Genomic DNA, 27,521 nt, shown 5'->3' with positions numbered 1-27,521 from the left:
AAGTCCCATACACTGGAACCATACTTTTATTGGAGTCTTACCAGTGACTTATGCTCTCTCCTTTACATCCTTTCTGCAACCCCTAAATACCCTTAAACCATATGAAGAGATCTGTAACCTTTATTCCAATTCTGTTTCTGTGATTACCCCAAGGAAGATCTTTCCTAATATTGATACTGGTACCGGTACTTAATTATTTCTACTGATTGCCATTAGGTATCATATTAGAATATATCCATGATATCCCCTACCTGTCAGAAAAGGAAACTCAGGGGCTTCTATCTTGGAAGTATGGGTTGGCATTCATGGGTACCCTGCTTCCACTTGCAGTACCTGTGACAAGTTTGACACAATTTCCTAGTACCTTCCTTCATCAACCCTAGTTCTTTTCTAACCCTGACATCATATTAGGTATGTGAGGCCTAGGGAATCTTTAATTTTCATGCCCTTGATGACCCTTCCCTTTTCTTTGCTGATACCGGTACCTACCTTCCTCGAAGTCTCAACCTCATGAGCAGCCTACTTCAGCTACTGGTACGTGATAGAATGAGTAGACATATATCTGTTGGTTAATTAATAGGCTATTGTAACACTACAAAAACCACAGTATTTTTCCAAACCGAATTATGTTCATGTCTTATCCAACAATAATATTTATATCACATTGATACATTAAACAATATGTGATATTATTTATCCGTTTGGTTATTTTTTATTATTATTATTTATTATAGGACTAGGCCTATGCCCTCTTCATGTATGGTAGCCTATAGGCCCTTCGTGAAACATGTTTTTTTTTTGAGTCGTAAAGAGAAAATCCAGTTTTGTGTGGAAATACCGCACATAGCAGGATAGAAGTCTACACGCTACATTGTACCCTATTGTTTAAACAGCGACGTTCAATTGCTGGATACCGTTGCCCTTTTCACAGTTATATTAAATTCAGGTTAGAATACGCGAACTGGTACGGTACCGGCATCATTTACAGTGATTATTGATTAAAGGGAAAATGCAATGTAATAATATTATCCCAAAGCTACGAGTATGCTGTTCAGTCTTAATTTCGAAATATAGAACTAGATGTTTTTTCAACATTTCTACTTGTATGGGTTTTGTGTTTAGAAGATTGTACAAAAAAACTTTTTCGAACAGAATTTGACAGAACGGACACTTCTCCCTTATAGATTTCACCAGTTTCCTTTAGTTCCATATGCTTTTGTTTAAATAATCAAATCAGTAGCATACCGGTATGTATCTCTGTCACCAATAATAATCAACGTACAGAATATTCTCTCCGGTATTACTGCATTAATTACTTGTCCCAGTAATAGCTCCCGACAGCCTTTAAATGTATTAATTGCTTATGTTATATTATAAAAATTTTCTTTGCGACTATCGCGCTGTCACTCGGAACGATGCGAATTACATTCGACCACCATTTGATGCAGGGTATATTCCGTGACACACTGTATAGCAAAGAGGAAGTAATAGCTACAGGTGCTTATTTGTTACATCTGTGTTGTGTCAAATTTTGTTCGGCGATTGCACCAACAGTGGTTTAGAAGCATGAATATTAGGACAACCGTTTTCTCCAAAGATGTGTGTCGTCTATGTTTGTGGAGAAATAATTCTCTAATGCCTATATTTGAAGAGGGATGCGAGGAGCAAAGTGTCGTGAGAATGATAAACACACTTCTCCCATTCAAGGTGAGTAGCTACAATTTGTAGTTAAACTATGTATTTTGTTATAAGCAATCATTATTTCAAATGTAAAGGTGTATACACAATAGTATATAGAAGCAACTTTGTGATTATTGACCGATATATTGAGATATTGTATGTGAATAGAGTTGACATAACCTCAAACCTAAAGTTTCTCCTTGCAATACATTCTTAGAATTCTCGTAGGAGAATTTTCGACAGTCGCGTTGGTAATTCCGCTGCAGTTATCGCACTACTTAATTCTCACTGTATAGAATATGTTACAATTATATTTGCATTACCAGTCTTATTGTAACTCTTCTGATTTGAGTGTTGTGTTTGTTAGGTTATTGTGTTTTGTGTAACGATTCACGTATTGTACTACTGTGCATTTTCCTGAGTAATCCTCCTTACCATTGTTTTAATAACCACGTGAGTCGTACTTCATATCAGTAAAATCATTCTTCATACGATTGTTTATATAACCGCTAGAGTCGTCCTTTAAGACAAAGTCATTCAGGAAAGTCGTTCTCTCCCTTACGCTTCTCTAAATAAAAACCAGAGTAGTTCTTCAAGTCCAAATCGTTCAGGTAAAAAATTAAAACCTCAGTAATTTCAATTCAAAACGATTTTTTTTAAATATTTCGATTTACTGCACTGATATATCATTTTATTTCTCCCTTTGATTTAGTGTTTGTTCTTTATACAGGTTATACATGGTGTTCATTTTGCTAGAGTTTCGGGTACATTATTTTCTGTGTCATTGTATTCATATTTCCATTAAGGTTGTACGGTATATTTCTTAGGTATGATAAATGCTTCTTTTGCAGTACAAGATACAACATTATGTACTATCCGCACACTTTATCTTGGTGCATTTACATCCTAGTGCTGAATCGGTCGACCTCGGCGATCTTCGAGATTCATACTGGCAACCTTTGAAACACAAACTATGAATCGCTTAAGCATCGTTGTGCGACATCTGGCGTAAACTTTACGTACTGGTACTGTTGTTGTCACCGCCGTCTCGATCCTTCTATACTGCCTGCTCTATGCGAGCCTTTTTGCGACTACGCTGCGACAAAATTTCTCCGCTAGATGGCAGACATAGACGCACAATGTTCTAAACTTATTCTAATGACGACAGCCTACAAAACACTATGCAGTATGGTCATATGTTTACTTAAGCTCGTAAATTACATCAGTAATATTAAATATCGGTAATATTACCTGTATGAAGTCGCAGTTGGCCTCTTCATGCACAATTTAAAGATTTTCCTGGACGAAGGTTTGGAGTGGTACCGGTACCGTAATTTTGTGTTCTTGCCAACACAATATCAAATAATAGAGGTCTTACGAACTTGGTTAGGATAATATCACTAACAGTTTGCTGATGTTCTTTGACCTCGCACTGTAACAAAACACATTCTGAAAGGATTTTTTCTTGCTATTTGTTTTACGTCACACCGACAGATAGGTCTTATGGCGACGATGGGATAGGAAAGGCCTAGGAATGGGAAGGAAGCGGCCATGGCCTTAATTAAGGTACAGCCCCAGCATTTGCCTGGTGTGAAAATGGGAAACGACGGAAAACCATCTTCAGGGCTGCCAACAGTATGCAAGCTCACAGTTGCGCGCTCCTAACCGCACGGCCAACTCGCCCGGTATTCTGAACGGGAAGACGTCGCAAGTCCTCGTATTACGCAAGTACGTTTGAAGAACTTCGACAATAGGGCACAGCAGCTTAAACGAACTCCTGCAGATGTTTCACCAGAGCAACAAAACAAGGTTTTGGGTATCGAACTCCTCCTCTGTCCTTATGCATAATCCGTTCCATTTAGCGGTGTCGAAGCTTTAGGCAGTGAGATGTTGCTGACACAAATGTCACACTCCATCCTCTCTTCAACAACACGAACCTAGAACCCACAAATTAGGATTTGTTTTCCTGTTTCTAGTTTGATTGGAATATTATCGTCTGGATATCTGAGGTTGTCCAAAATGTTTAAACATTAAGGCGTTTGTTTTGTGATTGTCCGTCACAATTCTTATCACAAGGAATCCACTAGCCTCCACGGCTTTAATCACTTTCTGAAAAAAATCCGCAGCCTGTTTCCAGTCATTTGACCGGGTCAGAAATGGACTGAATGAAGCCCCCATCTAGCAGCGAGGATAGGAATTGTGTCGGCTGCCGAAGCCTATCGCACTCCTCTGGGGCAATGATTGATGAATGACAGATGAAATGAAATAATATTCGAGAGTGTTGCTGGAATGAAATATGACAGGGAAAACCGGAGTATCCGGAGAAAAACCTGTCCCGCCTCCGCTTTGTCCAGCACAAATCTCACATGGAGTGACCGGGATTTGAACCACAGTACCCAGCGGTGAGAGGCCGGCGCCCAGCCGCCTGAGCCGCGGAGGCTCCATCACCTTCTGTAATAAGGTGTAAAGGCACAGATGCTAGAGTAATCTGAGGATATCCAATTACTTCTTTTATTAGGTCCTTGCCTAGATAAAGCCGATAGACGCTTTTCTCTTAATCCCTTCTAGACGGTATTTCATGGAGTCGTATCTTTTCTGGCTGCGAACCACCTTGCCGAGATTGGCAAAATGGTACACAACAGTTGAATATTTCGGCGAAAGAATCTGAAGTTTCAGTTCTACGAAAAATATACCTTGCACAAGCGAAAAAAGAAAACAGGTACCAACACCTTAAAATCACTTTTGAAATATCTATAAGCATAGCATGATTAATTCATTTGACAGTTCTATACAAAATATCTCTTGTACAAACGGAAGTGACCACACACGTTTACTCATTGTACGAAATAACTCAGGTTTTCACACACATTCATGCACCAATAACACAGTGCTACACCCACACTGACAGCGAAGATTGTGCGTCTACTGCTGCACTCTTACGGCGACATGGAGAAATATTGGTAGTCGCGCCTTCCTGTGTTAAGCTAGTGGCATAGAGCAGGCAGTATAAGAAGATCGAGACGGCGGTGGTTGTTGTTTACACATCAAAGTCAAAGTATAGAATTCATGCTAGGAACAAGATTCGCATCGAGAGATATGTTTTATAATGTTATATAATGTGTATGTGACATAGTTGTTGGCTTAAGATGATAACGGTTTAGAAATTTCATATCGATCGATCATATTCTCGATTCAATTCAGATTTCATTTTCATTCAGTTGGCAGCACCAGGCAGCACTATCGATACCGGGACAGCTCGCTCCTTACTCCTCACCCCGTACACAAATGCATCAAGATAAAGTGTGCGGACAGTATGTATGACATCTAATATTAGGTCCGATCAGGAGTCTAATCCTTTATCCATGCTGTGTCATCAACTTGCCACTTAGAGCTTACAATATTGGTGATGTTCATAGCAATAATAGGATTTAGAGAAAAATAAATACGCCCAACCCAATTTTTGCCACTACGGTCGAAAAAGTACCGTAATACTTGTTTTTAATCATTTCGGTGAGAGTCGTCGTCTTTTCGCTTCCTTCAGCCTTTAGGTGTAGACATCATTGATCATAGGCTTCGTCCAATTTCTTCCATGCTGTCCTCTACGGGGCAATCTGTATCCAGTTCCTTCCAGCATAAAGTACCGTATGGCTCAAAACAAGACGACCTGTCCTCAACCCCCTTCTCTAAGTTGTCTTCTTCTTGGTTAGGTTTTGGGCACCATTGTAAGACACTGTGTCCAGACACTGGTTTGCGGGTCAGTTATTATACTGTATGTACCAACTTAAATAAGATGTGAATGGTATATAGGGAAGAATACATTTTATTGGGGACATTTCACGTTGGTAAAGTACTAGATTGGTTATTTACAATTTTGATACCTTCCCATTAGTTTGCAGTGGTTATTTTTACATAACACACGGATACACGGTTATAATACTTCACGTCTGTGTGATCCATCATGGCGACTTACTACTAACGAATTAGACTGGATCACGAAACAAAAAAGAATAGGATTTTAATTTACATAACTTGTTTTATTATTACTCCAGCCCGGCTGACAAATCTTTCACACCCGCGGAACCACTGTTTTTTGTTTACACGCTCGCGGCCTTCTCGGGAAGGATGTTGTTAAGCAGTGCTCAGTGCTGCCAACCTTTGTACTTAGAAACTAATCAGTGAGTGGTGCTTCGATAGCTGGTGATGGTGATTATTATTTCACGATAGACCATTGGTCTGGAGTGTTTCTTGCCGTGCGGACGGTTAGGATAGGATCTGGACAAGACCTGTGATATAGGGGCAAGCAACATGTTTCATTTTCTTGCGCTTTTATTGTGCTGGGTTTGGTAACGGATTATGATTACCATTATTGACGGGAACGAGATCACGTGCCACTTTACATTGGCCAATAGGAATGCAAGTAGCTACTTCAGAAATGAAAATGGTGTGTAATACTGTCCATTACGTTACAAAAATAAATGTTGTTCTTGGGGCGGGATGGTGTGTTCTTGGACATCGCAATGAACACATCTATTCTCTGAGTTGCACTCCAATTAAGATTTCTTTAATTATAACATTAGAAATATGTTGTCAGCCGGGATGGATTAATACCCTTGTTTTAACTGAAGAATGTATATTTTGATATTACATTCACTGATAAAGTTGGTTATTGCTTCTTCAATGTGAACTGTCGGATGGTACATATAACTTATAACGGCAGTTGGTAGCCTCAGTCTAGTAGTTTGGTTTTGAACTTACGACGCTCTTGTTCATATGTCGTGCATTGGAAGAGGATATTATTTATACTACTAATTTTCTTTCTCCTTTCCTGTCATATGCTTTCTCTAGATCTATGAAACATAAACACAACTGCCTATTCCTCTCGTAGCATTTTTCTATTACCTGGCGCATACTGAAAATCTGATCCTGACAGCCTCTCTGTGGTCTGAAACCACACTGGTTTTCATCCAACTTCCTATCAACGACTGATCGCACCCTCCCTTCCAAGATGCCAGTGAATACTTTGCCTGGTATACTAATCAATGAGATACTTCGATAGTTGTTGCAATCCTTCTTGTTCCCTTGCTTATAGATAGGTGCAATTACTGCTTTTGTCCAATCTGAAGGTACCTTACCAACACTCCATGCTAATTTTACTACTCTATGAAGCCATTTCATCCCTCATAATTTATCTAATTACTTTTGAACTGAAATGTGTCTAGTTTTCATTTTCGGGAAGAGGGTGCTACGTTGAGAAAATGACAACCATATCCTAATACTGATCCTTTGTATTTTTATACACAGTAATGGTTTAAGTGAATCCGTATAATTGTAGAAATATGAGGATGTATGTACTTTCCAAATGCAAATCGCGGTTTGTTTGGGATGTTTAAAACATTGAATAGGTGTTGTCCTTTTCTGTGTGATGATCGACGCCAATTCTCGTCCCACTATTCTTTGATGAACTTTTGACAATGTTCCATAAATCTGCGTGTGGTACTGCAACGTAATAATCTAATCCGTCACCCATCCTCGTTTGCGAGTGTATCAACTGTTATATTGCCTTGAATACCAGAGCCCTGATACCCATGTGGATTTTATCTTCACACATCTTTTTTAAAGTCATGACTTAACTTTCTTAGATTCTGAAAATACCGGTTTTTGTGTTTTGTGGGTTATCTAACGCAATTATAGTGCTTAGAGAATCTACATATTAACGCTTATGGGATTCCGGATTATTTTATATACAACACGAGCTGTCGGATTGCGAATATTTATCCTTTAAATGAAAGAAGCTAGGTGTGGTAGTGTTTTTTATTCTACTGCCAGTTGTGGAGAATACAATGCTGAACCTACTCCAATTGGATTTAGATGTTTTGAGCCATCTGCATAGAAGGAAATTACTGTTCGTGATTATCTAAACCGAGGTTAAATATACTTTTCAATATCTGACTCTGTTTTCCTTAGTAATGTATTTCTTTCTTCTAATGTGTGAATGTCTGGTTTGAATATACTAGCTTGGAAAGGTACCCATTTAGGATGGTTTAAAGTTTGTACCATATTAGTTCGAAAAGTTCCAAATTGGTTAAAGTTAAATAGAAGAGCAGGTTGTTGTTCTTCTTCACTGATATTCTGCTTTTAGTAATATTCTTATAAAACCTGTAATTTCGGGAATATGAGAAGGTGATATTTATTTAATTTGTTTTAAAAGGCATTTGGTTGCAAGTAATCTACGTGTGAACTTTAATGGCGGTTCCGATGCTTGAGCGAATAGTGTATTCGTTGGAGATGATGGCATAGCCCTCATAATTTATCTAATTACTTTTGAACTGAAATGTGTCTAGTTTTCATTTTCGAGAAGAGGATGCTACGTTGAGAAAATGCCAACCATATTCTAATACTGATCTTTTGTATATGGGCCAGGTCCCCATGAACGATTTGTTAGATATTTAATAACATTTATTTTATTTCTAATTTGGAGATAATACAGTGACGGACCTAAGTATCCGAACAGACCGTTGTCGGTAGGTTACGTTGGTATAAATTCGTAAATAACAAGCTGAAAGAAATGAGAAGTGTGCGACAAATTTATTTAAAATACCGACTTTCAGTTCCTGTTACTACATAAACCTGAATCCTTATGCATGAATATTTACAAATTACTTGGCAAAAGTATTGGTACATAAGTTTTACAAAGATATTCAATACTTTGTCGCAGTAATAGCACAAAGTACTTTGCGCATCAAATGGGCCTACGTATTTGTTGCGTCTGAGGCGATATCTTTCCTTTCTTGCTGAAAAATGTCCTTCAGATGTGCTTTGGACCTGATGTGGTGTTTCATCACACGATCTTCAAGTTCTTTCCATATGTGTTCAAGAAGATTGCAGTCAGGAGACTGCGGTGGGCTTTTGACTTGTGGGATATATTGTATACTAACCATAACCAAACAGTTTCTTATATATGCTTGGGATCGTTGTCCTGTTGGAAGTAGTTGTTTCCTACGTCCAAGTTCTCAGCACTGAACTTGAGGTCATTCTGCAATATGCTTTTATACTGATACGTATCCATATTATCCTCTATAACTACAAGATTACAACACCATTAGATGCCATACATCCCCATACCATTACCCTTCCAGACCCATACTTCACAGAACCAATCATATTCATAGGGTCCTATTCCCTGTTGGCTTTTTTCCAAACACGTGTCTCACTATCAGTCCGATAGATGTTAAATTTACTTTTATCTGCACATAGGACGTTATCCCAGAAGTCCGTACATTAAGTTATAAATTCCTTTATAAACTGCAAACGTTTCTTCCGATTAACCGTACTTACAAATGGCTTTCGTCTGGGAGTTCTGGAATTATACCCAGTCTTATTAAGGACCCTGCGAACAGTCCTAACATGAGTGTGCTTACCTAGGTCTTCCTTCAACTGTACTGTAATTTCCGGTGCAGTAACCATTGAATTTTCCTTCACGTGTCGCAATACTTTTGTCCGAGTAGCATAGGACAAGCGTCATATAAGCAGCTGTGGAGTGTTGTGGCCTATTGAAGACAAGTTTTAGAATATCCTTGCCCGGCTGAGTGGCTCAGACGGTTGAGGCGCTGGCCTTCTGACCCAAACTTGGCAGGTTCGATCCTGGCTCAGTCCGGTGGTATTTTAAGGTGCTCAATTACATCAGCCTCGCATTGGTAGATTTACTGGGACGTAAAAGAACTCCTTCGGGGCAGAATTCCGGCACCTCGGCTTCTCTGAAAACCGTAAAAGTAGTTAGTCGGACGTAAAGCAAATAACATTATTAATCTCATTAGAATATCCTCCCTGATACTTGTAGGGTAGGAAGGGAAGGATACTGTTCCGGAAGCAAATGCACCAATACCTCTCAATCTCCGGTGAATGTAAGATCATAACTTTAACAACACTTCTGTTTCAATACTTATGTCCATACTTGTATATTCTTCAGTGGCTCCAGAAGTATGATGCAAGATGATTTATTGAAATAAAACGTTAAATTCAGACAATATACTATACATTGCTTATATGCATAAAGCACAGTAGCCACAAGAAAAAACAAAACACTGCACATTTGTCTCTGTTAATCGATAAAACAAGCAAAAACAACAGAACAGTTCGTGGTCTCCAAGAAGCATTCTTCCGTGCCTCCGTCTGGATTTATCGACGTTAATTTTGTAGTTTAGTACTTCGTTGGGCCACCTTTTTGTTTAATAACCTCTGCCAGTCATCGGCGCATAAACCTCACCATCTTTTCAGTCGTGGTTCTTGTGATATTCTTCCACTCGTCGAACAATGCTGCCTCTAACTCATTCTTGTTGGAAATAGGTCTTTTTCGTATATTTGATTCCAAAACATCCCCAAAATGCTCAATAGGATTGAGGTCCGGTGACTGAGGTGGGGTCTGCATATAACGTGGTGTGTTAAATAAAGCAGCCACAGCCTGGTATTACGAGCCGTGTGCTTAGGGTCGTTGTCGTGGATTAAAATATAGTCCCTTGTCAGATTCATATCTTCTACACTTTTGACAAGGTGGTCATTCAGAATCTCAATATATCTACGGTGGTCCAAGATACCTTCAATTGCATCTTAGTCCCCAGTATCACTCGCACTCATGCACCCCCATACTTGTATGGAACTTCCGCCGTGTTTGACAGTAGCAGTTAAGTTCCGTTCTTCCATCTCGCTGTTCTTTTATGTCCAAACCGTCACTTTTACATCCGACTTTAAAATATTAAATTTACCTTCGCCTGTGAAGACGACCCTTTTCCACAATTCAAAGTCCTTATTTCTGTTGGTTTCTGCAAATGTGCGTCTATTCTTTCTATTCACTGTGTTAATGTATGGCTTTCTACGGGCTGTTAGTCCATTAAAGCCAGCTGCTTAGAGAACACTCCTTACAGTATTCTCTGAAACAGTCTTTCCTAATTCATTTGCGACCTGAACTTTTTTGCATCATTTTTAACTTCACGGACAGCTTGTCCTTCTCTGTTAAGGGAGCATATTGTACTGAGTGGTACCCATTTCTTCCTTTCAATGAATTTGTTCGTGTCTACACGCCGTTTTGCTCAGCTATAATACCTACACCCTTGCCTGATGTAGTAATTGTTCTACCACGTGCTTGTTTCATAAATGATATCGATTATTTGTTTTGTGATTTCTGAACAATCTCTATCCTACGGATACTTGAAACCTACGTATGTAAAATCGTCCAATTGAACATTTCGATTTTATCGACTTATACATCTGTTTAGTTTTAAAACATCTCAGTCTATTTGTTTAATGGTCAGTTTCAGTTTAATTTTTAACTGTGTGTTTATGTGTTTCTCGATTTGTGGAAGTATCATGGCTACTCTACTGAAGTCGTTGGCATGGAAGTTGGTATTCGAGTATAAGACATAATATATGCTGTGCAAAACTTAGTACGAGATAGATAAAGCAACATAACATACATACCGTCTACTGGGTGGAAATGAATGAAAGTGCGGTAACATGTTGCCAGAGGTCTCCCATACGTGCATAGAAACCTGGCGCGAGGTCAGCGCGACTATAGCGCCGAATGGGTCTGGCTCCACAAAACGAGGCACTTAAAGGAACGGGACAAGACAGTGTGAGTCAATAAGCGAGCTGTCACGGTGCACTGTGGTGGTGTTATTCATTACAACATGGCCCGGAGGCAACATTTGGCTGACTTCACAGGGGAAAATCATCGGGAAACTGGAAGAAGGACGAAGTGTGACGAGTGTAGCCCAGGAGTTTGGTATTGCTCACAGTATTGTTCCACGTGCACGGAGAGTATTCTTAACCACAGGCACTGCTGCCCGAAGGAGAGAAGGGAGTCGACCACGCTCAACTACAGCAGGGGATGACCTCTATATTGTGCATCAGGCAAGAAGAGACTCTCGTCAAACAGCGGTGCAATTGCAACCTCTTTTAACAGGACTTCAAGGCACCCAATCTCACGCTCCACAGTGGCACGGCGACTGCATGGGAGTGGTCTGTTTGCCCGACGACCATTACGTTGTGTTCCGTTGACACCCGCACATCGGTGGCACCGTTTACGATGGTGCCATGAGCATCAGGTCCGGACCGACAGAGCAGATTCAGTCCGACTAGTGATTCTAGACATACCCTCATCTGGCGAGAAGTGGGAGCACGCAATGCTTCCTAAAACATTGTCGAACATGATCATTTTGGTGGTCCAAGTGTTATGGTGTGGGGAGGCATTATGTTGCTTGTGCATACCAATCTCAAAATCTTTGAACAGGTTATACTTACCGGTCCGTGTTATTGTGACAGTGTACTCCTTCCCCAGAGTGCATTCGGCCCTAACTTATTTTTTATGGATTAAAATGCACGACTGCATCGAACAGCGCAGGTGGAGGAGCTCTTGGAACGAGATAATATTCGTCGAATGGACTGGCCTGCCCGTTCCCCCGACTTAAATCCAATCGACAACGTGTGGGACATGTTGGGCAGACGTATTGCAGCACGTCCACATGCTCCAACGACCATCCAGCAGTTGCCAACCGCGCTGGGGGAGGAATGGAAGGGAATATATAGGTACTTTAAAGCAGAAACAGGTTCCAAGGAGGACATTCCAGGAATCATTAATGAACAGGGGAAGTGTGTATGCGAGGATCTTCACCAGGCACATATGTAAAGTTTTTTGGTTACAAGGATAATGTCCAGTAGAGGAGGAGACTAATACTCAAGAAGTATTAAAATTTACCTATGATAATGGCATTTACAATAAGATACAAAGGTTGAAAACTAGAAAAGCAGCTGGAATTGATCAGAATTCTGGGGATATATTAAAGACAATGGGTTGAGATATAGTACCATATCTGAAGTACTTATTTGATTATTGTTTGCAAGAAAGAGCTATACGAAATCAATGGAGACTTCCTATAGTAGCCCCTGTGTGTAAAGGATGATAGACATAAAGCTGAAAATTACAGGCCAATCAGTTTGACATGCATTGCATGTAAGCTTTGGGAAAGCATTCTTCCTGATTATATTAGACATGTTTGTGAAATAAATAACTGGTTCGACAGAAGGCAGTTCGGGTTTAAGGAAGGTTGTTCCACTGAAGCTCAACTTGTAGGATTCCAGCTAGGTATAGCAGATATCCTGGATTCATGAGGTCAATTGGACTGTATCGCGATTGACCTGTCTAAGACATTTGATAGGGTAGATCATGGGAGACTACCGGCAAAAATGAATGCAATTGGACTTGACAAAGGAGTGACTGAATGGCTTGCTCTTTTTCTAGAAAATAGAACTCAGAGAATTAGAGTAGGTGAAGCTTTATCTGTCCCTGTAAAAATTAAGAGAGGAATTCCTCGAGGCAGTATTACTGGACCTTTATGTTTTCTTATATATATATATATATCAGTTATATGTGTGAAGAAGTTGAATCAGAGATAAGGCTTTTCGCAGATGATGTTATTCTGTACATAGTAATAAATAAGTTACAAGATTGTGAGGAACTGCAAAATGACTTCGATAATGTTGTGAGATGGACAGTAGGCAACGGTATGATTATGAACGGGTTGTGAGTTTCACAAATAGGAAAGTGGAAGTTCCTTTTGAGGATCATTGTAAGTACCTAGGTGTTAATATAAGGAAAGAACTTCATTGGAATAATCACATAAATGGGATTGTAAATAAAGGGTACAGATCTCTGCACATGGTTATGAGTGTATGTAGGGGTTGTAGTAAGGATGTAAAGGAGAGGGCATATAAGTCTATGGTAAAAACCCAACTAGAGTATGGGACCCTCACCAGGATTACTTGATTCAAGAACTGGAAAAAATTCAAAGAAAAGCAGCTCGATTTGTTCTAGCTGATTTCCGACAAAAGAGTAGCGTTACAGAAATGATGCAAAGTTTGGGCTGGGAAGGCTTGGGATAAAGGAGACGAGCTGCTCGATTAAGCGGTATGTTCCGAGCTGTCATTGGAGGGATGGCGTGGAATTAGTAGACGAATAAGTTTGAGTGGTGTCTTTAAGTGTGAGAAAGATCACAATATGACGATAAAGTTGGAATTCAAGAGGACACATTGGGGGAAAATTTTCGGTTATAGGAAGCGGAGTTAGAGATTGGAAGAACTTACCAAGGGAGATGTTCAATAAATTTCCAATTTATTTGCAGTCATTCAAGAAAAGGCTAGGAAAACAACAGATAGGGAATCTGCCACCTGAGCGACTGCTCTAAATGTATATCAGTGGTGATTGATTGATTGATTGCTTGATTGATTGCCCTACCACAAGAACTCTTTACCATTCTTGTGGCCGGTTTTCCGTGGTTTCCCATTTTCACACCAGGCAAATGCCAGGGCTGTACCATAATTAAGGCCACGGCCGCTTCCTTCCAAAATCCTAGGCCTTTCCTATCCCATCGTCGCCATAAGACCTATCTGTGTCAGTGCGACGTAAAGCAAGTAGCAAAAAAAAACTTCTTGTGGCCAGCATGGTATCACATTGCAGAACATGCATTGCTGTCCGTGTTGATCACACACCCTTTTAAAAACCATGTCCCTTTTGTGATGTCCATGTCTCTGTATAAAAATGTCATTTCTGTTCGCCTCACCGCATATTCCTTTCAGTTGCCTACCGTACCATACTGTAGCAGTTCTTCCTATGTATGTTTCAAGTTCCCTCGAGCTATGTACTTGGCAGTGACATAACATGCGAAAGTTACGTTCGTCTTTAAATTTTGCACAGCAGTATAGAAAGAATATTAAGTTCTACAATTCATTGCGAAATGTGTAACTGGATGAGAGTTTTCGCAGGTTGGATTGGATTTTCGAGGGTATTCCATAGCGTTTATTCGTTTTGAACATATTTGTGCAGTAGTTAATTCAGTGAAAAAAGTTCGTCTAGTTAAATTTGTAGGAAAATGTATGTTGCAGATTTGTTTGATTTGTTGCTTGTTAGAACGATTCACAGCTGTTACAGTCAAGGAAAAATTGCAACACCGTGAAGATGGTGTGGTCACAAAGCGTCAGGTGTGCTTAGTGGACAGGTGTGAGGCAGTGATGCGATGATAACACCTTCAGATGCCTCTGTGCGGACATATGAATACAAGTCAGTACAGGCTGTGCCCACGCCGAACCGCAATACTGGGTGTAACAATAAGTTTCGGCCAAACTTTCAGAAAACATTCTTAAGCGTAGAAGAAGAAAATTTAATACATGGTCATCGGTGCGGAACGCTTATTTCCATGTTAGAACTCTTACATTAATCATGGGAAAGACACAGGAACAGAACGTGTCACCATGCCAGATGAAACACACTCGAACATGAAATGTTCAAAGTGTCCTCCGTTAACCTTAATACAGGCATCAACCCGCCGTCACATTGAATCATCGCTTCAGGGATTAATTTGTCGTTTTCCAGTCTCCGTCTCTGCTGATCAGAAATTTGAGGGCCTGCGACGACAGCTTGATGCTATGCTAGTCCGTTATATGATATGACCTCCCAGTTAGTTGATTTTGACATTTCTTCATTTTGAATTTTAGAGCGTCCTTGTCCGAGGTCTTCGGCCAGCCTTCAATTGAGAATACATGGTCCTCGCTGGAAGAATACATTCTGTATGATCAACTTGACCTGTCCATCGAAGTTGCTATTTGATGGTCATTGCCTCGATACTGTTAGTATTCGCTTCATCCATGATATTGAATTAGTACACCGATCTTGGCATTCAGTTCGTAAGATTCTCCTGAGACAGCGCCGATCATATATCTCCAGTCACATTATATGCCTTCTGTAGTCGGTCCAAGTTACGTACCCACAAACAAGAGTTGTATTACAATAGCCTGGTACACACAGAGCTTAGTGTCATCACGGATGTTATGATTGGCACAGACCCTTACGCTACATGTGTCTCCTGGGTGGTGCTAAAGAGCAGTCCTCCCAGCGCAGAGTGCTGTCAACTGCTACAAAAGGTGCTCTGCAGCATTGGTTATCCGGACTTGTCTCTTGACCTCTCGTATGAATCGATTTGTGGACATGTTCCCAGGCTCTTATGTGACCCGCAAAAAGTCTTCCTCTGAGGCTCTATTATCTGGAGGAGTTCTCTGTATCTGCCATCTCAACAACGAAGACATCAGCAAATCAAAAACGTGAAATATTACAAGATCCTTCAAGAACACGAAGTAGTTGTAATCGCGTTGAAGCAGAGGCATGCAGATATTGCAGATCAGCTTTAGACACGTGGTTTAAGGCCTGAATATTTTATGCCAAATATTATGAACAGTACGACACAGCCACATCTGTCCGAAAGCCAGTACCAAACGCTCAACTCATTGCAGTTAACTCTCGCAATGACTCCTCAGCGATAACACTCGGAATGGGCAACTTCACCATTGTAAATATTATCTACAAGCCACCCAACGCATCATGGCCTGATGGCTTTTTGCAAATTACCACCACCACATCCAGCAATCATGGGTAATTTCAACAGTCATCGTACCAACTGGAGTTACAGACAAGCTAATACGCATGCTATTGAAGTGATCAACTGTGCAGAAGTACATCTTGTACACCTTGTGTATGACCCTAAAAACAAACGTATTCTGTTCAGACAGATAGGACAGTGAAACTATTCACACTTAAGCTTCGTCACTATTGGTGATACAGGGTATCTCTGCCGGCCACCAGATTCATCGAAAACAATTTGTACGGTACCCTGTTGGAGCGATACCAGTGAGCTTGTGTAGCAATACTTTTTACAGAGTGATCGGACAGAAGTAGTAAGTGATTGCATTAGCAAATGGATAAGGGCAGAAATGAGAGATGAAAAATGATTGAGGAACTGAATTTTAAGCATGTGAGTAAAAAACACAGGTGCTTTCTAAAGAAGCTAAGAGCCCATTTGCACAATCCGCAGTAGTCTCAGAAAATCAAACCAGATAGAATAGCAGATCGAATAGTACAGATGTCCAGGGCTAAATCAGACAAAGCACACTTCGAAGTAATCAGGAGATATTTGTACAACCTAAGAAAATCGTGCTCCTCTATACCGAAGCTGACATCAGCTTTCAGTGCAGATTAACTAACAACGGACCTCCAAAGCTGCAAAATGGATAAGGTACTAGGTTCTCAACGAGTTCCTTGTTCACTCTGGTACATACGCCAAAAAATGGCTCGTTACGCAAACATCTCAAGAACAGCGTGAAGACAATTTACCTATGCCGATGATCTCTGCATAGCCATTGAACCCATACATTTAATAGCCTTGAGGACACGCTAATGAAATATACCCGCTTACTGACTAATTTCTTTCAAAAGGGGCGTCTGACACCTAACACAACAGAAACATCTTGCTTTCGTCTCAGTAACATATTTGCCCAGACCACCGTAAGAGTGACTCTGTGAAACATTTTACCGTATAACCCGAAATATCTTGGCGTAAATTTGGACCGGACACTGTCATACATACAGTAAAGATTTTTCCAGCCTTGCGGCCAAACCAAGTAGAACAAACAACATTCTACCTAAGCTCTCTGGCAGCACATCGGAACTCACACCTACAACTTTACGAATTTCTGCGCTAAGTCTGATGTATACAACAGCTGAATACTGCTCTTCCGTCTGGCTGAACACCACTCGCACCAAGATAATTGACACCGTCCTGAATTCGATAGTGCGGACAATCGGCGGAGTCATAAGAACAGCCCCACTGCACTGGCTTCCAGTCACACCCTTCCACAAGGTCTTCGCCGCATGAGCCGGCTGAGTGGCTGAGACTGTTACAGCTCTGGCTTGCTGAGCCCAAGTTTGCAGGTTCTATCCTGACTCATTTCGGTAGTATTTGGAGGTTCTCAGGTACGTCAGCCTCGTGTCGGTAGATTTACCGGCACGTAAAAGAACTCCCGCGGCACAAAATTACGTCACCTCAGCGTCTCCGGAAACCATAAAAGTAGTTAGTGGGAGGTAAATCCATTATTATTATTATTATTATTATTATTATTATTATTATTATTATTATTATTATTATCATCGTCATCATTCGCCGCTTATCCCTTGCTTTGTTATTGCTGTGTGTTTTCAATCGAGCGCTCCGACGCAATGTGGAAATTGCCATTGTTCTTCAAAGCCATGAGTAATTGACGTCCATTGTTCTGTCATCGGTTCTGGCATGTAAATTTGTTGCATACGTTCCCAAATAACTTCTGCTACTTCTTTTACGATGTTCGATATTGTTCGGTCACTTTTTTTGTTCTATAGCTGTAGCCAATACTATTGAAGCTGTTTTCTGAGGCTAGGTAGCCTACCTGCAACATACACAAATACAACACATGTGTAAGATATAGTCAAACATGTGTACACAATTTTTTAAACTAAAATTTCATAACATTGTTCTAGGGAATTCACTCAAAATGGTAACCATTGCTGGAAAAGTAAATCGAAAAGGAAGACAGAAGAAGGACACTGTTGCAGTCATACTAAAACAGTCCGTGGAAAAGAGTAGCCGAAAGAGCAGCAGGGAGAGCAGTGTTACTGGATAGTGTCAACCTGCAAGCGATCCTATGTAAAAATTTTTTATGTCGATACATGAAACAACCTCCCCTGCGAACCATGTGACCTTGCCGCGGTGGGGAGGCTTGCGTGTCCCAATGAAGCAGATAGCCGAGCCGCAGGTGCAACCATATCGGATGGGTATCTGTTGAAAGACCAGACTAAGGACTGGTTCATCGAAAGGGGGGTAGCAGCCTCTCGGAATTTGCAAGGGCGGCAGTCTAGATGATTGACTGATATGGCCTTGTAATAACACTCAACATGGCTTAGATGTGTTGATTGTGCTACATGGCTGAAAGCAACGGGAAACTACAGCCGTAACTAACTCCCGAGGACATGCAGCTCTCTCTCTGTATGAATGATGTACTGATGATGGCTTCCTCCCGGGTAAAATGTTCCGGAGGTAAACTAGTCCCCCATTCGGATCTCCGGGTGGGGACTACACGAGAGGGGGCGATCATCAGAAAAATGGATACTGACATTCTGCGAGTCGGAGCGTGGAATGTTAGAAGTTTGAATCGTTGTGGTAGATTAGAGAATCTGAAAAGGGAGATGGATAGACTAAAGTTAGATGTAGTTGGTGTAAGTGAAGTACGTTGGCAGGAAGAACAGGATTTTTGGTCAGGCGACTACCGAATTATCAACTCAAAATCAAACAGAGGAAATGCAGGAGTTGGTTTAATAATGAATAAGAAAATAGGGCAGCGGGTAAGCTACTACGACCAGTATAGTGAAAGAATTATTGTCGTCAAGATAGACACCAAACCAATGCCCACCACAATAGTGCAGGTCTCTATGCCTACTAGTTCAGCAGATGATGAGGAAGTCGAAAGAATATATGAAGAGATAGAAGATTTAATACAATATTTAAAAGGTGACGAGAATCTACTTGTGATGGGAGACTGGAATGCCGTGGTAGGCCAAGGAAGAGAAGGTAATACAGTAGGAGAATTCGGATTGGGAAAAAGGAACGAAAGAGGAAGTCGGCTGGTTGAATTCTGCACTGATCATAATTTAGTCCTTGCCAATACTTGGTTCAAGCACCACAAACAACGGCTGTATACGTGGACGAGACCTGGAGACACTGGAAGGTATCAAATAGACTTCATTATGATTAGGCAGAGATTTAGAAACCAGGTGTTGGATTGCAAAACTTTCCCAGGAGCAGACGTGGACTCTGACCACAACTTGTTGGTCATGAAATGCCATCTGAAGCTGAAGAAATTGAAGAAAGGAAAGAATGCAAAAAGATGGGATCTAGACAAGTTGAAAGAAAAGAGTGTGAGGGATTGTTTCAAGGAACATGTTGCACAAGGACTAAATGAAAAGGCTGAAGGAAACACAATAGAGGAAGAGTGGATAGTCATGAAAAATGAAGTCAGTAGGGCTGCTGAAGAAATGTTAGGAAGGAAGAAAAGATCAACTAAGAATCAGTGGATAACTCAGGAGATACTAGACCTGATTGATGAACGACGAAAATACAAGAATACTAGAAATGAAGAGGGCAGAAAAGAATACAGGCGATTAAAGAATCAAGTGGATAGAAAGTGCAAGGTAGCTAAGGAAGAATGGCTGAAGGAGAAGTGCAAGGATGTCGAAGGCTGTATGGTCCTGGGAAAGATAGATGCTGCATACAGGAAAATCAAGGAAACCTTTGGAGAAAGGAAATCTAGGTGTATGAATATTAAGAGCTCAGATGGAAACCCACTTCTAGGGAAAGAAGACAAAGCAGAAAGATGGCAGGAACATATCCAACAGTTGTATCAAGGTAAAGATGTAGATAATTTGGTTCTGGAACAAGAAGAGGCTGTTAATGCTGATGAAATGGGAGACCCAGTTTTGAGGTCAGAGTTTGACAGAGCTGTGAGCGACCTAAATAGGAACAAGGCACCTGGAATTGATGACATTCCCTCTGAATTACTGACTGCCTTAGGAGAAACCAGCATGGCAAGGTTATTCCATTTAGTGTGTAAGATGTATGAAACAGGAGAAGTCCCATCCGATTTTCGTCAGAATGTTGTTATACCTATTCCCAAGAAAGCCGGTTCTGACTGGTGTGAAAAGTACCGCACCATCAGTTTAGTACCTCACGCCTGCAAAATTTTAACACGTATTATTTACAGAAGAATGGAAAAACAAGTTGAAGCTGAGTTGGGAGAAGATCTGTTTGGCTTCAGAAGAAATGTAGGAACACGTTAAGCAATCCTGACTTTACGTTTGATCTTAGAGGATCGAATCAAGAAGGACAAGCCCACGTACATGGCATTCGTAGATCTAGAAAAGGCATTCGATAATGTTGTTTGGACCAAGCTATTTACGCTTCTGAAGGTGATTGGGATCAGATACCGATAACGAAGAATTATCTACAATCTGTATAAAAACCAGTCTGCAGTAATAAGAATCGGGGGCTTTGAAAAAGAAGCAGCAATCCAGAAAGGAGTGAGGCAAGGCTGCAGTTTGTCCCCCCCTCCTTTTCAATGTTTACATAGAACAGGCAGTAAAGGAAATCAAGGGGGAATTTGGAAAGGGAATCACAATCCAAGGAGAGGAAATCAAAACCTTGAGATTTGCCGATGATATTGTTATTTTATCTTAGACTGCAGAAGATCTTTAGAAGCTGCTGAATGGTATAGACGAAGTCTTGGGTAAGGATTACAAGATGAAAATAAATAAGTCCAAAACAAAAGTAATGGAGTGCAGTCGAAAAAAGGCAGGTGATGCAGGAAATATTAAATTAGGAAATGAAGTCTTAAAGGAAGTAAAAGAATATTGTTACTTGGGTAGTAAAATAACTAATGATGGCAGAAGTAAGGAGGACATAAAATGCAGATTAGCACAAGCAAGGAAGAGCTTTCTTAAGAAAAGAAATTTGCTCACTTCAAACATTGATATTGGAATTAGAAAGATGTTTTTGAAGACTTTTGTGTGGAGCGTGGCATTGTATGGAAGTGAAACATGGACGATAACTAGCTCAGAAAGAAAGAGAATAGCAGCTTTTGAAATGTGGTGTTACAGAAGAATGCTGAAGGTGAGATGGATAGATCGGATCACGAATGAAGAGATACTGAATCGAATCGGCGAGAGGAGATCGATTTGGCTAAATTTGACGAGAAGAAGAGATAGAATGATAGGACACATTTTAAGACACCCAGGACTTGTTCAGCTGGTTTTTGAAGGAAGTGTAGGTGGTAAGAACGGTAGGGGTAGACCAAGGTATGAATATGACAAGCAGATTAGAGCAGATTGGGATGCAATAGTTACCTAGAAATGAAAAGGTTAGCACAGGATAGGGTGGCATGGAGAGCTGCGTCAAATCAGTCTATGGACTGAAGACTCAAACACACAACAACAACACACATGAAACAAGAAAAAGAATGCCTGCGTCGTCACAACACATTGTTAAATGTCATGTATACAAAGCTGTGACAGATATAGAAGCCACTTTACTTCACAACCCTCAAATACATCAACTATCCCTATTTTAACAGTACGATTTTCAACATCAGTACGATCACTACAATGACACCCAATGCTTTCAGTCTACACCACTTTCATCTTATTCCGAGAATTCATTTTATCAAAGCTCTACCACGAACATTCAGATTGCTCCATCAGAAGGCTAAGAAGAAAGGGACACTTTAATCAACCTTATAAGTCAGTTTTCTGCTGACTGGAGTGATAATATTTTATTAGTCTTAACCTTCACTTGTACATATTAATTTTGCATTACTTTAATTCTTCCTAACATCTTTGATTTTGTATTACATTTTGAATGTTGCAATTTTTTGAGTAGTTAATTGTCGTAAAAATTAAGTTGATGTGTAACCAAATAGTATCAATTTCTTTTTTCTAAGCACTATCATTGTTTTTAAACCATTTAATTATTTTACAGTTGTTAATTTTGGTTCCATTATTCCAAGCATTTCATATATTTTAACCATTTCAGCTGTTCATGTATACACGTTTTCATAGCAACAAATTTACGCAAATAACTAATCAATGGTTTATTCATTTGAAATAACCTTTCATTCCTGTATAAGAAAGCACTTTCTTAATTTACAGGAAATAATTACATTTCTTACCAAAAAACTACTAGTTTTTCTTCAGTTCCGATAGGCCTTGACGCATTGCACCCTTCAGCGTCTATTGACTGCTTGATGAATCCATGCAGTTCAGAAAACTGATCACGGGTTACACGGTAATGCGTAGTTCCTATATTTTCGTCCTTAAGGATGGATTCTCCATGGGTCTCTCGTTTCTTCAATTACCTGCTTTTCGGAAGCTTTTCATGAAATTGTCTTCCAAATCATCGTCGGAATCAGATTCCGAATTTAGTAAAGATTCAATATACATTTGCAATCATCGCTCACATTATCGACACAAAGTCACTCAAACCCTACTGTCGGCAGCCCTGAAAATGGTTTTCCGTGGTTTCCTATTTTCACCCCAGGCAAATGCTGGGGTTGTGCCTTACTTAAGGCCACGGTTGCTTCCTAATGTCACCAAGATGATGTACAGCCCCTTTAGGAAATTGTGTAATTATTTCCTCTTCTAGGTCCATTGTTGGATGCGTTTGTGAATGATCGGCTGTTGAGAGTGCTCTTGCATTCTCGTAGTAATAAGTTAGTTAAAACCTATTGAAATTGTTTAATTGTGTGTGTGTGTGTGTGTGTGTGTGTGTGTGTGTGTGTGTGTGATCCATTTATAGCTGTTTATATATTTGTGTTTAGTGTGTATTGGTAGAAATTGGGAGTAGTGATGCTTATTTGAATTTTATAACAAGTAATTCAGTTGGTGTTCAGTAGATTACGTTTTCTAGGTTAAGTGGACCAGCTAGGTGTACGTTGTTTCGAATTTAGGTTTACGTAATAATATTAACTTTAAAAAAAAAAATATTTTAAAATATCTGTAGGTTCGTTGGTATAATACTTACAAAGGCAGGTTATCATAAGAAGTTGTAACTTGCACAGCTTTTCCGGTATTTCGTTAAGATATCTGTTCAAACTATCACTAAGGTACCGGTCGGTACTGGTAATACTTTATTCAATTAAATAACACTATACGTCTGTAAAATTTGATTAAAAAGAAGTTAAAGAGAATACCCGGTATTTCACTGAATAATTACTCAACAGGCTTTGGATTGTTGACGATTGTTTGCTGCATTCCAACGAGATTAAAGATAATATTGTTGCTGAGTAATCAAATACATGAATCAGCTGATTACTGTATTACGATAATTTGTAGACTTTGCACCTTCGTTTATTCATCGAGTAAAAGTTAATAATCAAATTCCTATATCCCAATAATATTGCAGTTCAAGTCCCCGGCATAGTTTTGACAGAAATTATTGTAAACAACCTCTTATTTTTCAGCATTTAAGGACACTTTTACTCTCCATCCCGCGTAGTAGCGAAAATAATAGTAATCCACCACGTGTAAAAATCATATAACCACATTTCACTTGAGAATTGTAGTGTAAATACGGTAGGCCCTATACTTAGATAGTCACTTGCCTTCTATATTAGTGCGTATCTATTATAGCAGGATAAAATAGTACTAATAATAATCTGTCTACGCATTTAGCTTTGTTGGTAATCTTTCAGTAGTTCTTGCGAATTACCGTACTAACTTGCATTTTCATTTCTGTTTGTACTTAGTAATAACATATTGTGCCGGCCCCGCGGTGTAAGGGTAGCGTGCCTGTCTCTTACCCGGAGGCCCGATTCCCGGCCAGGTCAGGGATTTTTACCTGGATCTGAGGGCTGGTTCGAGGTTCACTCAGCCTACATGATTAGAATTGAGGAGCTATCTGATGGTGAGATAGCGGCCGCGGTCTAGAAAGCCAAGAATAACGGCCGAGAGGATTCGTCGTGCTGACCTCTCGACACCTCGTAATCTGCAGGCCTTCGGCCTGAGTGGCGGTCGCTTGGTAGGCCAAGGCCCTTCAGGGCTGTAGGGCCATGGAGTTAGTTTGGTTAGGTTAGTTTGTAACATATTGTAATTAGGATACATCTGAACATCATTTAAAATTATTGTAGTGTATTGTTGTATCGTATTAGAAATTAGCATGGTTATTCTATTTAAAATATTTGTATAGTAGGCCTATAGTAGAAGTATTTGTACAAACTGCCTTACTAGAATTCTGTTGTTGTAATTAGGATACGTTTCACCCCAGTTTAGAATTGTGTAATTCTTGCGTATTCCTTTCAGTATTCAGTAATTAACAGCAGTTTTTTATCCTGTTAGGGTGTTGTAGGATAAAAATATAATTCGACTAAGTAACATTGTAGTGCAGTAATAAGTTATATTAATTACCTTATTGTTGTGTGATCTTTGTGTACTATCATAGACAATATTTTTTTCCTTTCATTTTTTTGCACATAATAAGTTATTTACTTTTCCCTTTCTTTTCTTTTTCCATAAAGAATGGCTAAGGAGAGCAAGTTTAGGACCTGTGTGTGTGGTCAGGCATTAAGGAGTATGAGGGAGGAGTTGGAGAGTATGAGATAGATAATTAGGATTCTCACAGAAGACAGGAAGGAAGGTAGGCCTCCCTCAAACAATGTACAGGATACAGTAGGTATAAATGAGGAATGGGAAGGAAAGGGGGGAATTGTAGAAGACAGTTCGTCAAATGTTCTAAGGGCAAGGAGATTGCAGGCTAAGGGCTCTATTCAGGATCAGAATTCAGGGTAGGTGTCTGTGAGAAATCAGCACGAGTCACTGCAGGAAGAACAACAGAAGGAACATGAGGAACAGGGAACTGTTGCTGAGAAGTGTGGAAGTGGGAGGAAGGGAAAAGGAATGAAAGGGAAATGTAGAGTAGAGGATAGGAAAAGACAGGTGGAACAGGGTCATGGGGGAGGGGGGGAGAAAAGGGAGGAGGAAGTAGCTTCTCCAGCTGTCAGGAAAGATAGGGCTGACCAATAGGCGGAGGGGATCAAATGAGGTGGATAGGGGAATCTGGTCATCAGGGATTCCATTGTTAGACCTGTGGAGAATGTGTGTTGAGGAAAGGGAACCAGGGCAGAGTATTATCTGGAAATTAGGTTGAGGCAGATGTTGAAGAAAGTAGAAGGAGAGGCGAAAGGAGAAGGTGGTAGTGTTTCACGTTGTTACCAACAATGTAAGGCAAGCAGGTATATTTACCAACATCGTTGGGGATGTCTGGGATCTGGTAAATGCAGCGCGGATGAAGTTTAAGGAAGCGGAAATTGTTTTCAGTGGAATACTGTGTAGGAGGGATATTTACTGGAAGATGATTGGGGATTTAAATGAGACTATGGAGTGGGATATAGCCGGGGGGGGGGGTATATATCTCAAAACTGAAAAAAACCACAAAATGGTAAGGTTTTTTTAATATTCTCTCAGCGAATGTCGACAGAGAGGTAAAGATTTACAGTTTACCAACTTAAATGCGGTAATAATAGTTTTTTTGAGACATTCAATACTATAAAACAAAACTTTCACCAAAGGAACAATATTACACATTTATTACAATTAAAAATAAATACGGCGTGATCATACAATTAAAAATCGTTTAGTATTTGCCTACACACCAAGAAAGTACAGTAACAGACACCAAAGAGACTGCCAGACGGACGAATGCGCGCGGCAGGGTGGTGAATCATACCTCAGTGTCTATGACCTTAGGAAGAAAATACATCCCTGGTACCCTTCTTCATAGCACAGGCAAAGTCTCCAGTATTTGTTGTGGCGCTATACAAATCGGTCAGTCGGAACGAAGGACATTTTGTGTGTATTTGAGTAGCACAAATCTTATAGGCCTACCGGTATCTGGATATTCACTAACACGGTCTTTCTTAATCACAGTGGAAAGTTTCAAAATATACTTAATTGTTGTGACGCCAAGGAGTGGCTCTGGGCTTGACTGTACTGAGTTTTAATCTCTCCTTCCTCTGTTGGTTTTTGTTGTAGGGGTAAACTCATTCACAGTAGACACTGTAGGTTGAGAATCGACGCCAGAGATTCTTTGAAAGTACGAAGTACATCTTCAAAGAAGAAACTAAATCGAATTTTTAATATATGGCGGACAAATATAAATGGCCAAACTGATATTTTTTTTACAATGTGCTTTACGTCACACCGACACAGATAGGTCTTATGGCGACGATGGGATAGGAAAGGGCTAGGAGTGGGTAGGAAACGGGCGTGGCCTTAATTAAGGTACATCCCCAGTATTTGCCTGGTGTGAAAATGGGAAACCACGGAAAACCATCTTTAGGACTGCCGACAGTCGGGTTCGAACCCACTATCTCTCGGATGCAAGCTCACAGCTGCGTGGCCCTAACCGCACGACCAACTCGCCCGGTCAAACTGATAAATCATCGGGTTATTATTATTATTATTATTATTATTATTAGTAGTAGTAGTAGTAGTAGTAGTAGTAGTAGTAGTAGTAGTATGAGGGGCGATTTCAAAATTACCTCTAGTCATTTACAGAAAATGTGTCGTCAACTCTTTAAAGTTATAGTCTCTGTTATTAAATGTTTTCAAGGATCACTTAAATAATGATTCCAGACAAGGTTTCTTGGAAGAATTATTCTTCGCTGTTGGGACGTCACACTATTTCTCTTTGATTTATTCTCTTTCATCTATCAATCGTACTGATCTGCATTTAGGGCAGTCGCCCAGGTGGCAGATTCCCTTTCTGTTGTTTTCCTAGCCTTTTCTTAAATGATTGCAAAGAAATTGGAAATTTATTGAACATCTTCCTTGGTAAGTTATTCCAATCCCTAACTCCGCTTCCTATAAACGAATATTTGCCCCAATTTGTCCTCTTGAATTCCAACTTTATCTTCATATTGTGATCTTTCCTACTTTTCAAGACACCACTCAAACTTATTCGTCTACTGATGTCATTCCATGCCATCTTTCCATCTACAGCTTGGAACATACCACTTAGTCAAGCAGCTCGTCTACTTTCTCCCAAGTCTTCCTAGCCCAAACTTTGCAACATTTGTGTAACGCTACTCTTTTGTCGGAAATCACCCAGAGCAAATCGAGCTGCTTTTCTTTGGATATTTCCCAGTTCTTGAATCAAGTAATCCTGGTGAGGGTCCCATACACTGGAACCATACTCGAGTTGGGGGTCTTACCAGAGACTTACATGCTCTCTTCTTTACATCCTTACTACAACCCCTAAATATCCTCATAACCATGTGTAGAGATCTGACCGTTTATTTACAGTCATATTTGTGTGATTACCTCAGTGAAGGTCTTTCCTAATATTAACACCTCTGTAGGGCCTACTTACAATTATTTCCATGACGAACTTTCA

At 40.1% G+C, this 27,521-nt stretch overlaps 1 protein-coding gene across 2 annotated transcripts in view; it reads left to right on the top strand.

Annotated features, from left to right (window-relative positions):
- The first annotated feature begins 1,488 nt into the window (after positions 1–1,488).
- Positions 1,489–27,521, top strand: part of LOC136876447 (zinc finger protein 782) — a 47,667-nt gene continuing 21,634 nt past the window's right edge. For both annotated transcript variants that reach the window (XM_067150431.2, XM_067150437.2), the window contains exon 1: positions 1,489–1,707. In XM_067150431.2, coding sequence (XP_067006532.2) covers positions 1,567–1,707 — 141 coding nt within the window. In that variant the 5' untranslated portion in view covers positions 1,489–1,566. The remainder of the gene's footprint in view (positions 1,708–27,521) is intronic.

This window comes from Anabrus simplex, chromosome 1 (assembly GCF_040414725.1).
Source record: "Anabrus simplex isolate iqAnaSimp1 chromosome 1, ASM4041472v1, whole genome shotgun sequence".
NCBI classification, from domain to species: Eukaryota; Metazoa; Arthropoda; class Insecta; order Orthoptera; family Tettigoniidae; genus Anabrus; species Anabrus simplex.
This window is presented reverse-complemented; position numbering and strand designations above follow the sequence as displayed.